Here is a 23,189-nt window from a genome sequence, read left to right as displayed (position 1 = left end):
TAAGCTGTTTTTCTTTTTTTTTTTTTTCTTTTTTATTTTTTTTTACATGGGCTGCTCGTGTTGCTATGCAGAACTGTACAACTGCAGCATGGACTTCTTCTACTCTTAGACTGAACTTGCACCCTAATATGGCAGAGAATTACTCTGTTCCTCATCGTGTTATGCCCTATCCCTTCATGACATCTTCTCTGTTTCGTCACCAGACACTGGGTAAAGAGGACAATAACTACTAGTCCGCTTCTGCTTTTTACTATACTAGGTGTCTTTACTAGAGTGAAATAACTCAGCCTTACCCTTTTCTACCCGAGAGATAGATAATAGAAACACTAACTGCGGGTTTATTGTTTCTTCATAGATTAGAATTGGGTTGGATGGATGACTCTAGCTGAAACTCCTATACTTCTATGCTCTTTCTTTAATGTTCGCTTGAGTGTTATAACTAGTGATACCACACGCTTGAGAAAGGGCTCCACTCAGTTTATACTGTGCTACATAATGATTATACATGACTCACCTTTAATTGATGCCCCCTACCTACGCCTTTGGAGCTGGCTAGACAATAGCAAGCTTCGTGAGAGCCCGGCGGCACAATATTGAGGGCTTGGCAATAATCTGTATTTCCCTTGTAAGGCAGTCCGAATGGGGCAATCAATTATTCAGTTTTTCTGAGACATATTGACACCTATATCTGAGTGGACCCCCCCTCAGCATTTGCTGTGAACACACTCCGGGGTTGTCCCTTATATGTGGATTATCTGGGGTGTGCTTTTAGCATACTGAGAACTGCTGGTGATTCCCAGCGAAAGAGGATTATCGCTAGTCTGAGTTGATTGCTTTATCTCCAAATTTACCTGTATTTTGCACCATAAACACAATAGCACTGTTCTTTTGATAAGTCTATGGGATGGATATACAATTTAGGGTGGTTGCAACACCCTATCTCAGCATTATCCTTCCCATAGACAATTACTGATATGTTATAAGTTTGGTTATTTCTGGTTTTTGGTTACCTATTGTTCGTTAATAACTAAGCTGAATGGGCCCTGCTTCCACTGCAACACATTCTTCTAAAGCTTCTTCCCGCTCCAACAACTCCTTCTACCACACATTACATTCCCGAACGCTTGCTTCCTCATGTCGAATACATTTCTCACTTATAAGCCTTCTTGCGCACTCTCCCCATATACCAATCTCTATGGGAGTCAACGGTGGCTTTATAGTTTACATTGATAAAAGACTTGTGTTAGACCTGGTCAACCCCAGATCAGTGTGGTGATTTGACTTGTGTCTAGCTATACGAGCTCAGACCACTGTTTAAGCACTGTACCCTTCTGACCTATCCACGTGCAGTTTAGGTTAGTTTAATTGCACTCACCACAGCACTCACCGACACGTACCTGCAAACAGATTTTTGAATATCCTTCCATAGCATACCCCTTCGCCTCACCCTTATTTCTGAACACTATCTTATTTTGACCAAAAAAACTCAGCATCTCAATCGCATCATCGCATCATGTCGGCTTCGACTTCTACAAGTAATAGACATGTAGCTATGCCCTCCACACGACAGAATTCACAGGTTACATTCACTTCACACAACGTTAAAGGTCTAAACATTCCACAGAAGAGATCACAATTGCTATATATACTCCACAAACACAAAACACATATAGTGTTTCTACAAGAAACCCACTTACGAACGAATAATATACCTAAACTCCACAACCACCATTTTCCCACGGTCTACCATGCAACCACGGACAGCTCCAAAACTGGGGGAGTTGCCATACTATTCTCAAAACATTGCCCATTTCAAGTATATGAAATTAAACAAGATAATCTGGGCAGATATCTCTTTATCAAAGGCACCCTATATAATAGGCGAATTACATTAGCGAACATTTATGCTCCTAATAAACGACAAGTCCTATTCTTCCGTGAAATGTTACAATTACTTACTGAATTCTATGAGGGTATGGTCGTACTAGGAGGGGATTTTAACGTCACTTTGAAACCGACACAAGACTCTTCTAACGGATCCTCCTCTATTCCATTCAGAGCTTTACGTGACATTAAAAAACAACTGCAAAAATTTACGCTGCATGACACGTGGCGCACCTTGCACCCGAACGACAGAGACTTCACATTCTATTCACACCCCCACGGTAAATATTTCAGATTAGATCATTTCTTCATTTCCCAACAGGATTTGACATTAGTTACTAAAGCAACGATTGAACCATTGGTGATATCGGACGATAACCCTATTTCTATGACATTAACCTTTCCACATTCTCGTACCCCAAATCAGATCTGGAGACTTGACAATTCCCTATTGACTGACGCAGATATTACGCATAAGATTAAATCTAGATTGACACTATACTTTCAAGAGAACAGCTCTGAGGACACCAAGTTTTCGAGCATATGGGCAGCACATAAATGTGTTTTGAGAGGCGAATTTATCTCATTAGCCGCACACAGACACAAATTAAGAAGACAACACTTACAGGCATTATCTGACAAAATTCATGCACTAGAGCAGTTGCATAAAGCATCCCTTGCTCAGCGCACACTATCAGAGTTGCTACAGGCTAGAGAGGAACTTAGACAGGAGCTGAACAAAAGATTGCACCGTAAATATGTTTTAATGCAGAAACCCTTTTATGAGTTCGGTAATAAATCAGGAAAGCTCCTGGCAAAGGCGATACAGCACAAAAAAGCAGCGGCAACCATACACAAGATAATAGATTCTAAAGGTAAGGCCCATGTTACAACAGACAATATAGCTTCGCAATTTGTAGATTATTTTTCAAAACTTTACAATCTACCTCCTACCGACTCAACTACTCAGGACGTCACTAGGCAAAAAGCAATCACCGAATTCCTTATGCAATATGGGGTGTCCCCGATCTCGACGGAGGACTTACAGATTTTAGATGGTGCGATTAGTAGTGAGGAATTGTTGAAAGCCTTGAAACAACTAAAATCTGGTAAAAGTCATGGCCCGGACGGCTTAACCGTCGGTTATTACAAAACCTTTCAGGAAGTACTATCTCCCCACCTTCTTAAAACTTTAAATTCTCTCGTTCCTAGTGACCCAGTGAATAAAGACCTGGTAGAAGCCCACATCACACTAATTCCCAAGCCAGATAAGGATGACACAGTAGTCTCAAATTACAGACCCATTTCCCTCATAAACGTGGATATGAAAATATATGCCAAGATCTTAGCTAATCGCCTCCTCTCGGTTCTCCCCACTCTAATATCTCTCGACCAAGTCGGTTTTGTCCCTGGAAGGGAAGCCAGGGATAACACCGTTAAGGCCTTACATATACATCATTGGCTTACCAGTAGGACACAGCAAAAGGGCTTATTTCTTTCGTTGGACGCAGAGAAGGAGTTCGACAGGGTGGCTTGGGACTATATGTCGAAAACTCTACAAGTGATAGGGTTCCCTGCACGCTTTATCCAAATGATATTGCTGTTGTATTCTTGCCCTACGGCCAGGATAAGAGTCAATGGTCGGCTGTCGGACGCCTTCTCCGTGTCGAACGGTACCTGACAGGGTTGCCCTCTCTCCCTGCTCATCTTTATTCTTACCCTAGAACCCTTTCTGCGAAAACTCAGAGTGAACCCAGACGTTAAAGGCATTAATATCGGCATTAAACAGTACAAATTGGCGGCTTATGCGGACGACATTCTCCTTTTCCTCTCTGACCCAATAACTACACTGCCTAACGTATTGAAAGACTTTGCACTCTTCCACAAATTATCCAACCTAAAGATCAACTTTTCCAAATCAAAAGCCCTTAACATCTCCCTCCCAATGTCTACAGTCAATCAATGTAAACTGAACTTCCCGTTTAGTTGGGAACCTAAAGCTCTGACATATCTGGGGATTAAAATTCCAACCACTCTAGATGATCTTTTTAAACTGAATTACAGACCAATTCTACAATCCTTGCAGTCAGATCTCCTCCGATGGATGGATGGTAAATTTTCCTGGTTCGGCTGAATTGCCATTATAAAAATGACCATTTTACCACGCATACTTTATGTAATGCAAACCGTTCCAATCAAACTTCCTACATCCTTCTTTACTACTTACAAGAAAATATGCAGGAAGTTCATATGGGCTTCTAAATCACCTAGGATAGGTTGGGACAAAATGACGACACCCAAACATAAAGGGGGCCTTAGCCTTCACGACATTCACAAATATCACTCGGCGTGTCACCTCGCGAGAATAGTTGATTGGCACGTACATAAGTCCACAAAAGATTGGATTGGTCTTGAAGAGTCTTTCAACCCTGTCCCTATCACCCACCTCCCATGGATATCTGAGACTTCGACACCTAAGACATACTCCCAACACCTATTAACGGGAGCATCGCTAGGGGTTTTTAGGGCCGTAGCCTCACAACAGGAATGGTTCCCTAATCCAGGCCCGATGACCCCAATTAATGGAAACCCGGATTTTTTGCCAGGATTATATCCACATAGTCCCACGGATGATTCGAAAAGATTAACCATTAGGGCATCACAACTTGTACATAATAGCATGATCCTGTCACATAACGAGATGATCTCACGTCTTCCGGACTATCATATTCCGTTCTTTAAATTTTTACAAATCAGACACTTCCTGACTAATGCACGTCCAGTTTCACTATGGGGCAGACAAAAAACCCCTTTTGAAACCTTATGCATGAGCACAACACCTTTGAGGCACCTCATCTCTGAGTTGTACACACTTCTATTCGCCAATCATAACCCCAAGCACACCCCAATGGTTCGAAAGTGGGAAAGAGAGCTAGGTTTAGATCTACCTGGTAGGGACTGGGAAATTATTTTTGAAAACATTTATAAAAGTTCGGTTAACATTTCAACACAAGAAAACTCTTAAAATTTTTTTGACAAATGGTATAGAACCCCTGACATTCTACATAAGTTCCACCCCTCTGTTTCACCGATGTGCTGGAGATGCGGTCAAGATGTGGGGTCTATATTACACATTTGGTGGGACTGCCCCCTGATTAAACCCTTTTGGGAAAGAATACCGTATATACTCGAGTATAAGCCGAGATTTTCAGCCTCTTTTTTGAGGCTGAAAGTGCCCCCCTCGGCTTATACTCGAGTCATCGCCGTCTGCCTGCTCGATCAGCGTGTCGAGCAGACAGACGGCAGCCATTCTACTATTCAAAAGCCGCGCCTCCGTCTGTGATAGGCGGAACACTCAATTTCCCAGCAGTCAGTGGTCCGCCTATCACGGACATCCGCTCATCCTCATACTACGGACGAGGATGAGAGGATGTCCGTGATAGGCGGAACACAGACTGCTGGGAAATTGAGTGTTCCGCCTATCACAGACGGAGGCGCGGCTTTTGAACAGTGGAATGGCCGCCGAGGCGCCGACGAAGAGCGGCGATCCTGGCATTGCAGAAGGACGGAGGCTCAGGACGGGATGGAGGCTCGGCTCGGGACGGGACAGAGGCTCGGGACACAGGTAGGCTGGACACACAAGGCTGCACGGACACACACACAGGGATGGATGGACACACACAGGCATGGATGGACACACACACAGGCATGGATGGACACACACACAGGCATGGATGGACACACACACAGGGATGGATGGACACACACACAGGGATGGATGGACACACACACAGGGATGAACGGACACACAGGGATGGACGGACACACAGGGATGGACGGACACACAGGGATGGACAGGCATGTCTCACCCTCTGCTTATACACGAGTCAATAAGTTTCCCAGTTTTTTTGGGGTAAATTGGGGGCCTCGGCTTATATTCGGGTCGGCATATACTCGAGTATATACGGTACATAAGGCAATTTCAGATATCTCATCTTATACGATAGACTTCTCACCAATGCAATTCTTATTACACTATACCTCCATACCACAATCCAGCTACAAGAAATCCATCATACCGCACTTAATCAACGCAGCCAAGCAATGTATACCACTTCTTTGGAGGTCAGTAATTCCACCCGCTCCAGCTGACTGGGTAAAGCGAGTGGAAAAAATTTCAGACATGGAACAATTGATCCATCAAGCAAACGATACTTCAACCAAATACGCCACAATATGGGCGGGCTGGTTACACTTTAGAGACTCTTTGCAATTTACTGAGCTCATCCGGGTGACCTGAGTTATTCTTTCAGACATGGAACAATTGATCCATCAAGCAAATGATACTCCAACCAAATACTCCACAAGATGGGCGGGCTGGTTACACTTTAGAGACTCTTCGCAATTTACTGAGCTCATCCGGGTGACCTGAGTTATTCCTTACCTCCACTCTATAATATATTACAATACACACACCGCGGACAGATTGGACCTACCATGGACTTTGGAGACGCAGCATTCGGGTACCTTCTTTTATCTTCTGACTCAAAGTATAAAGCGCATCTTTTCTCAGTTCTGTCACTCAGGCATTACCATCTCACCCTACCTAAGGAAAGCCCCGACGAGGGATTGCCCATTGGTTTCCCCTCTAAATATGGATGATCCAATCTGTCGCATGCCAATTATATACGATTATTCGTGTCCAGTAATCGTTCTGTCTTGTATCACTACATTATATATATAGCACACGCTTTTATAGACTCTTGTAGCAGATAACTCCTACACTTTGGGAACACAACTATTAAGCTACTGGGTTTAACTGTAGGCTCCCATCAAGGTGGTTGACTTCCAGCTCCCTCTGCACAGCAAGTTCCCAGTCGGGGTGCAGAGGTCGAGAAGGGAGCGACCGACTATCCCACATGCGCAGATGACCCTATTCATTAAATCGACACTGAGTTGTCCCAATGGTCCTCCTCCTCAAGGTTGATCTCATTTTTAACTAGTCGTTACTTACTTTTTCCTCTATGGAATGATGTGGTTGATTTTATTTCACTAACTAAATGGTCGACACCAGATATGTGTTTTACTCTTTGAAATTCACGCTTGTTATATGTGTAAGGTGATATGACGACTACATTCAGACGGATGTAACATTATGCTCATTGTTTGTAAACTTCGTTCTGTTTTATTGAGCTGTTTCTGTATTATTCTACTTAATAAAAATTATATGAGAGAAAAAAAAAAGAAAATCCGATCTGACTTTTTCCGACCGTGTGTAGAGAATTCCAACGCACAAAGTGCCATGCAAACTCAGAAAAAATTTGGAGATGAAAGCTATTGGCTACTGGCCTCTACGTAGTCCCGTTGTACCTTACGAACATCATTTCGTTCCGAACTATCGGATTTTCCGACAACTTTGTGCGACCTTGTATGCAAGACAAGATTTGGCCGAAATCTGTCGGAAAAAATTAGACTGATTTTGTGGTCGGAATGTCCGACCGTGTGTTGTGGGGTGGGGTTGATTTACTAAAACCGGAGTGTACAATACATTGAAAAAAGAAGATTGCTATTACTGATTATCTTTTTGGACTCATTATAGAAATGAGTTCAAAAAGACAGATCTATTCCTATTCCTTTTCAAATAATCATCACTTCCCCTACACCTCCCAACTTGAACCAAAAAATTGGCCTTAATATGTGTATGTGTATGTCAATGTTGTATGTGTTTGCAAGCGTGTCAGGACCTTACAAGGGTAAAGGACCACGCAAAGCCGCAGATAGACTCTGGTGGCAAGAAAGCACACTGAGGAGATTCAGTTCGCATAGGTAGCGCTATACAAGTCACTCACTCAATGATGAAAATAAAGGAAGTGAACAAATACCTTCCCCATTAGTGCTGTGTAAGCGTCACACTGAAGTGCAAACCAAGAATAATGACGTCATGATGTCATGGATAGAATAATGCACACGTGTATATGTAAAGGCGCATTGCATGCATTACATTTTGCTACAGTTTCATAGAACCATAGAAAGTGGGCATCATTACCCACAAGTGACATGGAGATTTCGCTATACGCTATGCGTAATCCTTGTCTCCTGCGCTATTACGTGCCCTTTCAGCCTTTTGGTATAATGCATCTTAATCAACCCATGTCTCCCGCATTTCCCCAAGTAAAGAGACATAGTCACTGTCCTCTTACATTCTTAGCTCCATCATTCGACTGCCTGCCCTCACAAGCACAGGCACCTTTTATTCACCGGCAACAAAAGTAAATGACAAACAAGAAGTCATGGCCCCAACAGCCAATCGGTTCCCCCATTCAAAATGACATCACAGGAAATGACAACACAGGAAATGACCACACAGGAAATGAACACACAGTAAATAACACTAAAGGGGAGGGCACCCACAGGAGTGGGAGGGAGAAGTGCACATCTCATCCACTTGAGGCATGTACACTGCCCTCCGCCCAGCCACATGCATGCACATCCACCATCTTGGTCAGCATGGAGCCCACTCAATACTGTATCTAGTAAGATCATTCTACTTAGTCTTACAGACTTGAGAAGATCTGCGGGACATTGCCACTGCTGTTGCCAATATATGGTACAAGTATATTAACAAGGCAGATATTATCAATGTCCTCTTATTAAAGGGATAGCGTAGCCACAACAGAGATATAATATATTTCTCTCGTTATGCGGACTTCGCTTCTCTAATGTGCATAGACATTTGAAGGCAAGAAGCCCAGCACCTTGCGCTTGATACTTACAAACTGGCTCACACACACAGAGAACACATTTACAAGCCCGTGAGAAGGTTTTCATAATGCCGGTTTTACGGCTGGTCCCGATTCAACCCAAGTGCGCTCTGTTAGAGCGCTCCTTGGTTAAATCAGACACAGGGAGACAGATGGCAATCTATAAAACACAAATAATAAAATTTCCAGAACACAAGACTCATGCAATTTCTGTAACCTCATCAACAGATCAGCACACAAAGCAATGGAATGTTTCTCTGCTTCTCTTATGTAAATTTGGCAATATTGAGGTGCAGAAATGCTGATGGTGGGAGGAACTAGGGCAAAATGTGCATTCTAATGCATACATACAGTACGTTTAGATGTGGTGTTATTGTATTGCATTAAAAAAACTGCCTTATCATTATGATATGAATATCTTTTAAACTAATGATTGTTTTTAAACATAAAACAACAGGAGAACAAGTATGATTTTATACTAGTTTTTGATGTTGTAACACATTTTATTCTATAATGTGTGCTGTTTGAAATTACAAAGTTATTTGCAATTGAACAAAGTTTTTTTGTTTGTTTTCATTTTGTATATTTTTTGCAAAACTGCTAAAATTAACAAACAAAATGAATGAAAAAAATAATAATATTAATGGTAAAAAATAATAAAATGACTAAGGGGAAAGGAGAGGAAGGAGTAAATTAAGGCTGATTAGGGTTAACTAAGAGCATCTCAAAAGTCCCATCATTCTTATGTACTATTTAAAAAAATATTTTACATTTTTTTTTTTTATACGTTTAATTTTGTGTAAAAAAAAAAAACCTTTAAAATACAACCAAAGGAAAACATTGGCCTGCCCTTCAAAAAATGTATGCATCATGTCATTATCATTAGCTATGACAATGTTATTGCCAAATATGAAACCAATAGGTCTATTAAGTTCTCTTTTTTCTTTATATTATGACATTGTCTATTTGATGTTTGCTCCATTTTTCTCTATGAAGGAGTAAATTAGGGCTGATTAGATTTAACTAAGAGCATTGGCATCTCAAAAGTCCCATCATTCTTATGTGCTATTTTTATTTTGAATATTTTTTACATTTTTTTTTATAAATTTCATTAAAATGAAAACTATATATAAGAATTTTCAGACAACAATGCCATCTGTATACACAGTGTAAGGACCCCCCTCTCTTTCTGTCCCATGTACTGCACAAGAAATTTGGACACAATGTAGAAGACAAGATTAAAAATCAAACAGAGTTTGCTTAAAAAATAAAAAAAAGGTTTGAAGCCAAGCTTCAACCTCAAATGATATGCTTGTAAAGGTGAAAAGATAGGTTCTATATTTTAACTAGACGTTATGTCCAGGTGATAGTAAAATGTGTACTAGTAAAATAGAGATTTTGCATTACAGCTCATCCAGGAACAGGACCTGCAGCCAAATAATTTTGCATCTGGATGGATGAAGCATCACAGCCACATATTAAAATCCATCTGTGCTGGTACATTTTGTATTTAGTAACACAGGATATGTGGTTTTATAAAGGCATCATGTTTATGTTTCTGAAATACTTACATTGCCTGGAAATAGTATAAGATACAAATGTTACGATATCTTAAATAAAAAAAATCTTTCCATAAAAGAAATTCACAAAAATTATTTAAAAATACTAGTGTGTATCCTTTCTTTAACCACTGAAGCTCTTGCACCTGTACACCCTTTATGGATCAAGGCAATTTTTACATTTCTACCAAGGACCTGTTTATCTGTCATTACTTAAGCCAACAAAGAAAAACATCAATTGTTTTTTTGGGGGGTAAAAATAGTCTTTTTGTCAATATTGCTGTGCAAAAATAATTTTATTTTCCCTAAAACTGATTGACAAAAACACACAAAAAACGTTTTTTTTTTATGTTTTAAGCTGAGTTAGTTAAAAAAAAAGTATTATAAATGCTTAACCGCTTGTCTACTGCCTCACACTGTTATACGTCAGCAGAAGGACTCGTACAGGTACCTGTATGTGGCCCTTTAAGAGGCGGCCAGTAAGCGCGCGCGCGCCCATGGCAAGCTCCGGGAGTCGGGTTGTGGGTCCCGCAGACTTGATTGCCATGGGGATAACCGCATATGCCTCACGGGGAGGAAGAACAGGGAGATGCTAATATAAACAAGTATCGCCCGGTTCTGCCTAGTGACAGTGTCACTGATCTCTGCTCCCTGTGATCAAGAGCAGAGATCAGTGATGTGTCACATGTAGCCACAAGCCCTCACAGTTAGAAACACTCCCCAGGGCACACTTAACCCATACACCGCTCCCCTGGTGGTTAACCCCTTCACTGCCAGTGTCATTCACATAGGAATCAGTGCATTTGTATAGCACTGATTGCTGTATAAATGACAATGGTCCCAAAAATGTGTCAAAAATGTTCGATGTGTCTGCCATAATGTTGCAGTCACGACAAAAATCACGGATTACCACCATTACTAGTAAAAAAATAATTAATAAAATGAATAAAAATGCCATAAAGTTATACCCTATTTTGTAAACACTATGACTTATACGCAAACTAATCAATAATTGCTTATTGCGATTTTTGTTTACCAAAAATATATAGAGGAATACGTAACGGCCTTAACTGCGTAAAAAAATGTTTTTTTAGTATCTTTTTAGGGGATATTTTTTATAGCAAAATGTAAAAAATAATGTGTCTTTTTCAAAATTGTCGCTCTTTTTTTATTTATAGCGCAAAAAATAAAAACCGCAGGGGTGATCAAATACCACCAAAAGAAAACTCTATTTGTGGGAAAAAAAGGACATCAATTTTGTTTGGGAGCCACGTCGCACGACCGCGTGATTATCAGTTAAAGTGATGAAGTGCCGAATTGCAAAAAGTGCTCTTGTCAAGAAGGGGGTAAATTCTTCCGGGGCTGAAGTGGTTTAGGTGGGAATGATGGAACCAATTCACTAGCCTAGTTAGGACCGCTGAAATGGGGTAATGATATAGGTCTAGTGCCCCTACACCACCATTTGTTTTGGGGAGAAATAGAGTTCTCCTTTGCACTCTAGGTTTATCACACATGTGGTATCGCCATACTTGGGAAGAGTAGCAGAATGTGTTTTGGGGTGTCATTTTTGCTATATACATGATATGTGTTGGAGATATATTATAAATTGACAACTTTGTGTAAAAAAAAAAAGAGTTTATATTTTTTTTCCACGTTTTCCAAAAAAATGAGCCGTTCAAAAGACTCATTCTGCCTCATAGATTATATGCTCCTAGAACACCTGAAAGTGCCACGTCAATGTTGGGCCTTTGTATGCGGCCAGGCTGTGTAAAAGTCTCACACATGTGGTATTGCCATACTAGGGAAGAGTAGCAGAATGTATTTTGGGGTGTAATTAGTTGTATACATATGCTGTGTGTGAGAAATAACTTGATAATATGACAATTTTGTTAAAAAAAAAAAAAGAAATCTTCATTTTGCAAAGGATTGTGGAAAAAAATTACAACTTAAAAAAACTCCCCATGCTACTTACTTAATACCTTGGAATGTCTACTTTCTAAAACGGGGTCATTTGGGGGGTATTTGTACTTTCCTGACATGTAAGAGCCGGTTCACACAGGGGCGACTCAGATCCGACTTCAGGTCGCTCCTAGTCGCCTCAGGTCGGACAACATGTAAAAAGCAATGTAAGTGAATGAGAGCCGTCTTAATGCACACTACTGAAGTCGCTCCAACTTCAGAAAAGGTTCCTGTACTACTTCAATCCGACTTGTAGGCGACAGGTACCCGTTGATTTCAATGGAGGTTGCCTACAAGTCGGATCTCCGTCTATACGGAGGCGACTCTCACAGAATTATCAGCTCTCAAGAGGGAACTCCACGCCAAATTTATTATAAACATTTGGTGTGGGTTCCCCCTCCGAGAGCATACCAGGCCCTTAGGTCTGGTATGGATTCTAAGGGGAACCCCCTACGCCGAAAAAACGGCATAGGGGTCCCCCCAGATCCATACCAGACCCTTATCCGAGCACGCTACCCGGCCGGCCAGGAAAGGGGGTGGGGACGAGCGAGCGCCCCCCCCTCATGAGCCGTACCAGGCCGCGTGCCCTCAACATGGGGGGTGCCTTGGGGAAGGGGGGCCTCCCCAGATCCCAGGCCCCCACACTATGTGAATGAGTATGGGGTACAATGTACCCCTACCCATTCACTTGTGAAAAAAATGTACAAAAAAAACCACAACACACAAGGGTTAAAATAGTTTATTGCACAGCTCCAGGGGTTTTCTTTCGTCTTCGGGGGTCTTCTCGCCGGACTCCTCCGCTATCGTCTGCTCTTTTGCTAGCTCTTTCACTAGCGGAGGAGCCCGGCTTTCTTCTTCACCGCCGCCCTCTTCTTCCGACTTCGGGGGTCTTGTCCCCCCTCTTCGGTTCTTCTTGCCGGGTCACTGCGCCTTCTTCTAGCTCTTTTACAAGCGATGGCCCAGTCTTCTGTCACCGCTGTAACTGTCGCCGTCTTCTGTTCTTCTGTTCTTCTGTTCAGGAAATGTTGCCTCGTCGCTGTCTCTGCTCACAATGACAGGGACGCGGCGTGCGGCGACTTATATAGGGACATCCCGGATGATGTCCCCGCCCATTATGATGTCACAGTCCCAGCATCCTCTGGTACGGCCTGGTACGGCTCAGGAGGGGGGGCGCTCGCCCGTCCCCACCCCCTTTCCTGGCCGGCTTGGTAGCGTGCTCGGATAAGGGTCTGGTATGGATCTGGGGGGACCCCCACTCAGTTTTTTCGGTGTAGGGGGTTCCCCTTAGAATCCATACCAGACCTAAGGACCTGATATGCTCTCGGAGGGGGAACCCAAGCCGTTTTTTGTTTTTTTTTATTTGGCGTGGAGTTTCCCCTTGAGAGCTCATTCTCTGATTGGCCACGGCAAAAGTCGCCTGGCCTGGGGCGACTTAAAGTCGTGTTGTAAGTCGTGTGCAAGTCGTGTTGAAGTCGTGTCCAAGTTGCCTCCAAAAGTCATGTTGAAAGTCGTGTTGCCCCTGTGTGAACCGACCCTTAGTGTCTCAAGAAATGAGATACACCTGATGAACTGATGAACTGAAGGCCTGATCAGATGTGATCAATTTTCAATAATTGGCACCATAATTTGTAGATTCTATAACTTTCACAAAGATCAAATAATATACACTAATCTGGGTTATTTTTACCAAAGATATGTAACAGTATAAATTTTAGCCATTTTTTTCACAAAATGTACGGTCTTTTTTTATTTATAGCACAAAAAATAAAAAACCCACTAGTGATTGAATACCACCAAAAGAAAGCTCTATTTGTGTGAAAAAAAGGACGCAAGTTTCATATGGGTACAGTGTTGCATGACTGAGTAATTGCTGAAAGCTGAAAATTGGTCTTGGCACTGTATTGTGGTGGTATTGTGGTGGTTAACCACTTTCACTTTCAGACCGGATCATTTTGCTGGCTTAAGAGCAGACCACTTTTTGCGTTTCGGCACTGCATCGCTTTAACTGACAATTGCGCGGTTGTGCGACGTGGCTCCCATACAAAATTTACGTCCTTTTTTTCCCACAAATAGAGCTTTCTTTTGGTGGTATTTGACCACCCCTGCGGTTTTTATTTTTTGTGCTATAAACAAAAGAAAAAAGAGTGACAATTTTGAAAAAAAAAACATTATTTTTGACTTTTGTTATAATAAATAGTGATGGACGAACGTTTCGCCCGGCGGTCGTTTCGCGGCGAATTTCCGACATTCGCGGTCCGCACGTTCGAACGCCTTTTTCCGTCGTTCGCCGCGGCGGACTTACGTGTTTAATGTATACAAGAACTTTAACCTTTGGTGACACGTTTATCATGTGATACAGGACAGCCAATTGAGACATGACAGCACATGGACACTTGGACATTCCCCCTAACCTATAAATACACCCGATCCGGTGGCCATTTTACATTCTTTCTTCTGTTACGATAGGGACAGGTTCCTGTGTGGAGTAGGGAGAGATAAACCACTAGCTATTTGGTACACAAAAGTTCTTTTCAGGACTGGTATAGGTGTTAGGTGTTGATAGGTTTGCTGTGCTGCTGATTCTTGCAGCAGCCTGAGTGTCTTTTGTTAGTTTAGAGAAAGGGAAAGGACGGTGTATGCTACAGGGACAGCCAGATTAGTCTTTCATCATCATCATCATCATCATCATCATTAGCTGTTACTATCAAGGTCCACAAAAGAGCTGTTCCAGTAACCACTAATCGTTCTCTTTTTTTGCCAATTTGTATAGGGACAGGAAGGAAGCAGTGTTGTCAGGCAGTGAGGGTAATTTTAAAGACTTGCTGTTATTATTAGTTCCACAAAGGTTCTTTTCAGGACTGGTATCAGTGGTACAGTAATAGGCTTGTACATGTATAATATTCTTTCTTCCAAATATAGAAAGGATATTATACTTGACTGCTGCCCTTCTGCTGCAGTCTGCTAAACATTCACAACTCACTTGTTCCACAAAAGTTCTTATAAGGACTGGTAACTTGGTATAGGGTGCTACGGTACATAGGCTTGAGTGCGGTACAGTCTGCTGTTCTGTAAGGACCGCTATCGGTCCACAATAGATAGGGTTGACGTGCACCACTGCTGACCGCTGCCCTATACTGCAGCAGTCCTTCAGCGGTATAGGGACTGACGTACAGTCTGCTAATCACTAACACACAACCTGCTTGTTCCACAAAAGTTCTTATAAGGACTGGTAACTTGGTATAGGGTGCTACGGTACATAGGCTTGAGTGCGGTACAGTCTGCTGTTCTGTAAGGACCGCTATCGGTCCACAATAGATAGGGTTGACGTGCACCACTGCTGACTGCTGCCCTATACTGCAGCAGTCCTTCAGCGGTATAGGGACTGACGTACAGTCTGCTAAACACTAATACACAACCTGCTTGGTCCACAAAAGTTCTTATAAGGACTGGTAACTTGGTATAGGGTGCTACGGTACATAGGCTTGAGTGCGGTACAGTCTGCTGTTCTGTAAGGACCGCTATCGGTCCACAATAGATAGGGTTGACGTGCACCACTGCTGACCGCTGCCCTATACTGCAGCAGTCCTTCAGCGGTATAGGGACTGACGTACAGTCTGCTAAACACTAATACACAACCTGCTTGGTCCACAAAAGTTCTTATAAGGACTGGTAACTTGGTATAGGGTGCTACGGTACATAGGCTTGAGTGCGGTACAGTCTGCTGTTCTGTAAGGACCGCTATAGGTCCACAATAGATAGGGTTGACGTGCACCACTGCTGACCGCTCACCTATACTGCAGCAGTCCTTCAGCGGTATAGGGACTAAGAGTTTTGTCACAGGGTCATTTAAAAAATGACAGGCAGAGGAAGAGGCAGGCCCTTCCGCAGGGGTGGTAGGGGTAGGGCAGGAGCAACAGGCTTGAGCCAAAGTGGGAAGTTGCAGAAGGTGCGTTCAATTACTTTAAAGGATGCACCAGACTTGGTTGAGTGGCTCGCTCAGCCTTACTCTTCTGCACCCTCCTCATCCTCTCGATCTGCACCCTCTTCTTCACTCTCTGCTATGTGCACCCCCAAAGACACTACCACCAACAACACGACCACCACCACCACCACCACATACCTTCCGCTTGAGTCACTGGAATTATTTTCCGATCCATATCAAGAGGACATTTCTGATGCGCAGCCACTCTTGGTATTGGATCAGGAAGAGGAGGTAGCAACAAGCGCTACTCAGCAGTCTGACGCCAGTACCCAGATCAGCCCAAGGAGGAGGTTGGTCCCCGGTGTTGCTGCCTACTCCGAGATCTCTACTTATAGCGGTGGGGAAGGTGACGTTGATGATGACGTGTCTAGTGATGTCACGTGGGTGCCCACAAGAGAGGAAGAGGAGGGGAGTTCAGAGGGAGATATGGACCAGCAGATAGGGAGGAGAAGCAGCAATGACTTACATTGCACAGCAGGGACAAAGCAGACTGCAAATGTATCAGGAGCGAGTCATCGACCATGTACGGTCACATCTGGCGCTCCCAGGACACCGGCACATGGCTCCGCAGTGTGGGCTTTTTTTAACGTGTCCGCTGCTGACAATAGCGTTGCCATCTGCAATCTTTGCAGTCAACGCGTTAGTCGCGGTAAGCCCAATACTCACCTAGGGACGACCGCCTTAAGAAGGCACATGAGCAGCCATCACCGAGCCCAGTGGGAGCAACGGAACACACAAAGCCACACTGCAGGCTCTCACCGTCCAGCCTCGTCTTCTACTTCTCCTTCTCCTCTCTCCTCACAATTGTCCTCCACTCCACCTTCCATCACGCCAAGCTCACATTTTTCTGCAAAAAGGCAGGCTTCCGTGGGCCTAATGTTTGAGCGTAAAAAAATGATGATGCCGGATAACCCTCTTGCCCAACGGTTGGCGGCTGGCTTGTCAGAACTCATAGCCCGCCAACTACTGCCATATAAACTGGTGGACTCGGAGGCCTTTCGCAAATTTGTGGCCATTGGAACACCACAATGGAAGGTCCCAGGAAGGAAGTATTTCTCAGAGAAGGGCATCCCAGAGCTATATGGCCATGTTCAGCGGCAAGTGAATGTATCTCTGGCACACAGTGTCGGTGCCAAGATACATCTGACCACAGACACGTGGTCTAGCAAACACGGGCAGGGAAGGTATATCAGTTTTACTGCCCACTGGGTGAACCTTCTGACGGCCGTCAAGCATGTAACCCGTGGCACCCGTGTAGATTTGGTTTTACCGCCACGGATTGCATGCAGGCCTGACTCTTCTTCTCCTCCTCCTACTCCATCCTCCTCCCTCTCCTCCTCAGCTGCCTCCTCCTTTTCCGCTGCTAGCGTCTCTTCCACTGCACCGCCCAAGCTCCCCAGAACCTATTCCACATGCCAGGTGAGACGTTGCCATGCCGTGCTGCGTCTGTTGTGCCTGGAAGCAAAGAGCCACACTGGCCCGGCACTCCTTTCAGCTTTGCGTTCACAGGCAGATGAGTGGCTAACACCGCTCAATTTGACAGTTGGTAAAGTGGTGTGTGACAACGGTGCCAATCTGCTTAGCGCATTGAAACAGGGCAAAATCACGCACGTGCCGTGCATGGCACACGTCTTAAACTTGGTCGTGCAGCGATTCCTTGTCAAATACCCTGGGGTCCAGGACATCTTGCGGCAGGCAAGGAAAATCTCGGCCCATTTCAGAAGATCTTACACGGCCATGGCTCGCCTTGCTGACATTCAGCGGCGACACCATCTGCCGGTCAGACGTCTTATTTGCGATTGCCCGACGCGATGGAACTCAACCTTCTATATGCTTGATAGGCTGCTCCAGCAGAAACGTGCAGTTAACGTCTACCTGTATGAACTCTGCGAAAGAAACGGTTCTGGGGAGCTGGGTTTTTTTTCACCGCGCCAGTGGCTGCTCATGCGCGACACATGCAGACTTCTGCGGCCATTTGAGGAGATCACCAAACTGGTCAGTCGCAGCCATGGCGCCATCAGTGACATGGTACCTTATGCCTTCTTTCTGGAGCGTGCATTGCGTCGTGTCATTGATCAGGCTGTGGAGGAGCAGGAGCGGGAAGATGAGGAAGTCGCAATGCTGGATGAATTCCCAGGGGGGGCTACTCTATCTGAGACAAGTCAACAACAGGAGTCTGATGAGGAGTCAGAGGAGGATGGTGCCGGGGCGGATGAGCAGGAGCAAGAAGAGCATGCTTTAAACCTTTCTGGGATCCCTGTTGTGCGAGGATGGGGAGAGGAGAATGAAGAGGACGACATTATCCTGGATGATGAGCAGGAGCCAGGCCACCACACCGCTTCCACTTTAGTGCAAATGGGGGCCTTCATGCTCCAGTGTTTTAATAGGGACCCCCGTATAAAAAGCATGAGGGTCAAGGACCAGTACTGGGTGGCAACGTACTTAGACCCCCGGTACAAACACAAAATGGCGGAAATGTTACCGCCGTCGCAGAGGGCTGTCAGAATGCAGCACTTCCAGGCCTTGCTTCGAGAAATGCTGCATTCTGCTTTTGCGTGCGCTGGCAGAGGAGCAATTCCCACTCCCAGAGAAGGATTTGCGGGTACCAATCCAACAGCGCCTGCAAGAAGAGGCCGGTTTGAAGATGTGTTGGTGACTTCGGATATGAGGTCATTCTTTCAGCCGACCCATCGACAGGTGTCATCCGGATCCAGCATCAGGGAAGGCCTAGACCGTCAGGTGTCCGACTACATTGGGTTAACGGCCGATGTGGACGCTCTGAGGAGTGATGAACCCCTAGACTACTGGGTGGGCAGGCTTGACCTCTGGCCAGAGCTTGCCCAATTTGCAATCGAACTGTTGGCTTGCCCCTCATCCAGTGTCCTGTCCGAAAGGACGTTCAGCGCAGCAGGGGGGATTGTGACCGATAAGCGTACTCGCCTAGCTCACCACAGTGTTAACTACCTCACATTTCTAAAAATGAATGAGGCATGGATCTCGGAGGAATTCAACACATGTGACCAGTAGACCATGTATATGTCTATAAACTATTTTTTTAATCAAGCACACAGACCTTCTTAATTCATTTGGCTCACTTCCTTGACCCAAAAAAGCACACCGTACTATATGCCCCTACCCTCCTCTTTGAAGAGGTTGAGCGGTGTCATATTTCTACTGGGGCTGCTTATGATATCCCTGTGCTGTGCTGACTTCCTCCTGGGGGTTCTTATTATGAAGGGATCACACTATCCCTGTGCTGTGCTGACTTCCTCCTGGGGGTTCTTATTATGAGGGGATCACACCATCCCTGTGCTGTGCTGACTTCCTCCTGGGGCTGCTTACGGTGCTGCTGTCAGTGCTGTATGTCACGGTGCTGCTGTCAGCGCTGTATGTCACGGTGCTGCTGTCAGCGCTGTATGTCACGGTGCTGCTGTCAGCGCTGTATGTCACGGTGCTGCTGTCAGCGCTGTATGTCACGGTGCTGCTGTCAGCGCTGTATGTCACGGTGCTGCTGTCAGCGCTGTATGTCACGGTGCTGCTGTCAGCGCTGTATGTCACGGTGCTGCTGTCAGTGCTCTGTATTACGGTGCTGCTGTCAGATGCCTCTATCACGGTGCATGTGTCATTCCGGTATGTCACGCTGCTGGTGATCATCTCCTGCACCCTCTTCTTTGCCTACCCTGGTCCCTGACCTTCCCTCTCCTCCATTGCCTTCATTAGCTCCATAGTCCTGAATTGTTAGAACAATTTCCCAAATAAAATAAAAATGCTTGTAGTTATCGATCCCAAATTCACCTCATACATGTATTATGTCATTGTCCAGATGGTGGGACTACGTTTTACCCCCTAATAATTACCACGTGGCCGCAAATTCGACATGAAGGTTTGCAAAGTTCGCCTCCCATTGAAGTCAATGGGGCCCGCGGCGAACGTTCGGTTTCGCGAACGTTTGGGTCCGTTCGCATTTCGCTTTCGCGAAACGTCCCGTCGGAAGTTCGTCCATCACTAATAATAAATATCTCTCAAAAATATATAAAAAAAAATTTTTTCCTCAGTTTAGGCCGATACGTATTCTTCTACATATTTTTGGTAAAAAAAAATTGCAATAAGCGATTATTGATTGGTTTGCGCAAAATGTATAGCGTTTACAAAATACCGTATTTGCCGGTGTATAAGGCGACCCGGCATATAAGACGACCCCCTAATCTTACAGGACAAAAATGCTTTTAAATCTGTACTTACCGTATAAGACGACCCGGCTTTCGAGGCTTCCGAGGCTTCATATTTCTTCCTTCTTCCCGCATTTGCTGGAGCCAATCACGGCAAGCGATGTATTCTATTAATGAATACAAAGCCTGCTTGGATTGGCAGAGGCTGTAACATCATCAGCCCGCGCCGCTCTGACTCTCCAAGCCAATCAGAGCAGGCTACAGAGTAGCCTGCTCGGATTGGCAGAGGTCGTTACTCCAATCCGAGCAGGCTTTGTATTCATTTGAATACATCGCTCACCAGGATTGGCTCAGCGGTATATACTGTATGTAGCCGAAGCTACATACAGTATTACCGAACACCCAGCCGGCATCCGAGGAGTTGACCCGGCGTATAAGACGACCCCTGCTTTTTGGCCAATTTTTTTACGTGTAAAAGGTCGTCTTATAAGCCGGAAAATACGGTAAGGGATAGTTTTATGGCATTTTTATTAATATTTTTTTTTTACTAGTAATGGCAGCGATCAGCGATTTTTATTGTGACTGCGACATTATGGCAGACACATTGGCCATTTTTGACACATTTTTGGGACCATTGCCATTTATACAGCAATCAGTGCTATACAAATGCACTGACTCCTGTGTAAATGACACTGGCAGTGAAGGGGTTAACCAAGGGGTGGCAGTGTAGGGGTTAAGTGTGTCCTAGGGGCGTGTTACTAACTGTAGGGGGCTGGGCTGTGTGTTAGTGAACACTGATCTCTGCTCCAAGGAGCAGAGATCAGTGTCACTTGTTGCTAGCGAGAATGGGGAGATGCTGTTTACATCGGCATCTCCCGGTTCAGCCTCCCCGTGAGATGATTGCGGGTATCCCCGCGGTGATCGAGTCTGCGGGACCAGCGACCAGACTCACGGGGTCCCGACTGGCACGTGCGCGTGCTGCCGGCAGCGCGTACGCGATGGCAGGGCGGCAATTTCAACTGGACGTACCTGTACACCAGTTTGCCTACCCGTGCCATTCTGCCGATGTACATCGTCGTTCCGGTCGCGAACTGGGTAAAGTAGAGGCACTAGTATACTGTACATATTTCGGGGCTCTCTATTACATTTTATTATGGTATCTTGACTTTCCCTTTGTAAAACATTTTTTTTTTATATTGGAGTGGAGTTCAACTTTAAGTTTGAATTTATAGTTTGCATGGCACGTAATACATTTCCCTGCCATACGAATAAAAAAATAATTTTCAGAGTTCAAGGGTTCATTTAATAATTTGAAATTCTATTTGCATCAAGCAGTCATGTGCGAATGCATTCGATTTTAATCAAATCTTCCAAGGAGTGTGAGTATACTTTAGTTAAAGAGTTCTGAATTTTATCTCTGCCAGGTCGCAGTTCTGAAAAAGGTAGTTCGTTAGCTACTGAAGCCCCAATATCTCACAAATGTTGAAAATGTGTTTTATGTATTCATTAATTTTATCTTTCAGGTAAAGAAACGTGAAGGACATCTAAAAAAAACATGGTGAGTTCAGCCTTACTGACCGTTTATGCCATAGGCTTGGCTGAGACTTTTTTGGGCTTGGTGGCAAATACCTTCATTACAATCTCCAACATCTTGGACTGGAAGGCAGGCAAGAAATTGAAGCCCTTTGATAAAATCTTCTTGAGCCTGGGACTCTCTCGCTCAATCCATATGTGTCTCTTTATCTTTAACATTATCATTCGAGTCGTCAACCTTAACGTTTATGGCATTTCTGCTCCCAACTGGATCCTTAACTTGACATATTTATTCCTAGACTTCTCCAGTCTTTGGTTCACCATGTGGCTCTGCTTCCTCTACTTCGTCAAGGTCACCATCTTTAAAAACACTTTGCTTATTCGTATTAAATTAAGAATTCCTCAGCTTGTTCTATATATGATTATATCATCTATATTGATGTCATTTCTCTCTGGCTTCATATTTGTCTGCAACTACAATGACCCTTTCGATTTAATGTTTCCCAGATTTGACCCACAAAGCAATTCAAGCATCGAGAAAGAAATGATGTTTCTAGTGCCATCCTATTTTCTTGGACATTTTTTACCCTTTATAATGGTCAGCATTTCAACAACATTTTTGGTCCGCACGATTGTGGGTCATGTGACACGTATAAAAAGCACCATCACAAGCTTTACGACACCCAAGATGGATGCACATTTTACAGCTATTAGATCTGTTTGTCTGGTGGAGTTCATGACCGTCTGTTACTTTATTGTGACTGTTTTACTTCGTTTTAATTTCTATCAAAAATTTGATGATAATGCCATTTTTGTGTTAGTAATCTTCTATCCAACTTTCCACTCCATGGTGCTGATAGCGGGAAATGCAAAGCTGAAAAAGAAGTTTTTCAAAATTGTCTACTACGTTATAAAATGTGAACCAATGGGAAGCTTTTGCACCATACTTAAGAAACCCAAATAAATATACATCTATATCTATATTTATGTGTTCATAACATACCCATGGGTTTACATGTATTTACCTTTCTTTTAGATTTATTTGATTTAAACAATACTAAATGCTGTAATTCGGCTTTGTTAAAACATTAAATGTTAGATAACTAAATCTGTCTGTTTTGTTTTTTAACTTCTACGAATTAGATTTATAATTAAAGTGTATCTGAAGCCACATTTTCATTATTGTTAGGCTGCATAAAAAATGAAGCCTATGGGGTGTATTTATAAAACAAAATTATAAAAATTGCTACTGGTTAAATAACTGATAACCTCATAAATCGTAAATAATAATGAATACAATACTCCTAAAACTTCTAATAATTCCCAAAGATCCTAACAGGGA

General features: G+C 43.8%; 1 protein-coding gene across 1 annotated transcript; it reads left to right on the top strand.

The window, feature by feature from the left end:
- The first annotated feature begins 21,869 nt into the window (after nucleotides 1-21,869).
- Nucleotides 21,870-22,811, top strand: LOC143986809 (taste receptor type 2 member 4-like). The gene has a single exon (XM_077485217.1). It carries the CDS (start codon nucleotides 21,870-21,872, stop codon nucleotides 22,809-22,811), a length of 942 nt encoding a protein of 313 aa, XP_077341343.1.
- The last annotated feature ends 378 nt before the right edge of the window (nucleotides 22,812-23,189 follow it).

Source organism: Lithobates pipiens, unplaced genomic scaffold (genome assembly GCF_037356315.1).
Source record: "Lithobates pipiens isolate NorthernLeopardFrog02 unplaced genomic scaffold, aLitPip1_a1.2 Scaffold_18, whole genome shotgun sequence".
In the NCBI taxonomy this organism is placed as follows: Eukaryota; Metazoa; Chordata; class Amphibia; order Anura; family Ranidae; genus Lithobates; species Lithobates pipiens.
Note: the sequence above shows the minus strand (reverse complement) of the source record. Positions and strands in the feature narration are given on the sequence as shown.

Coding starts and splice junctions, on each gene's coding strand:
- LOC143986809 (XM_077485217.1), top strand. CDS start 21,870: ATGGTGAGTTCAGCCTTACTGACCGTTTATGCCATAGGCTTGGCTGAG.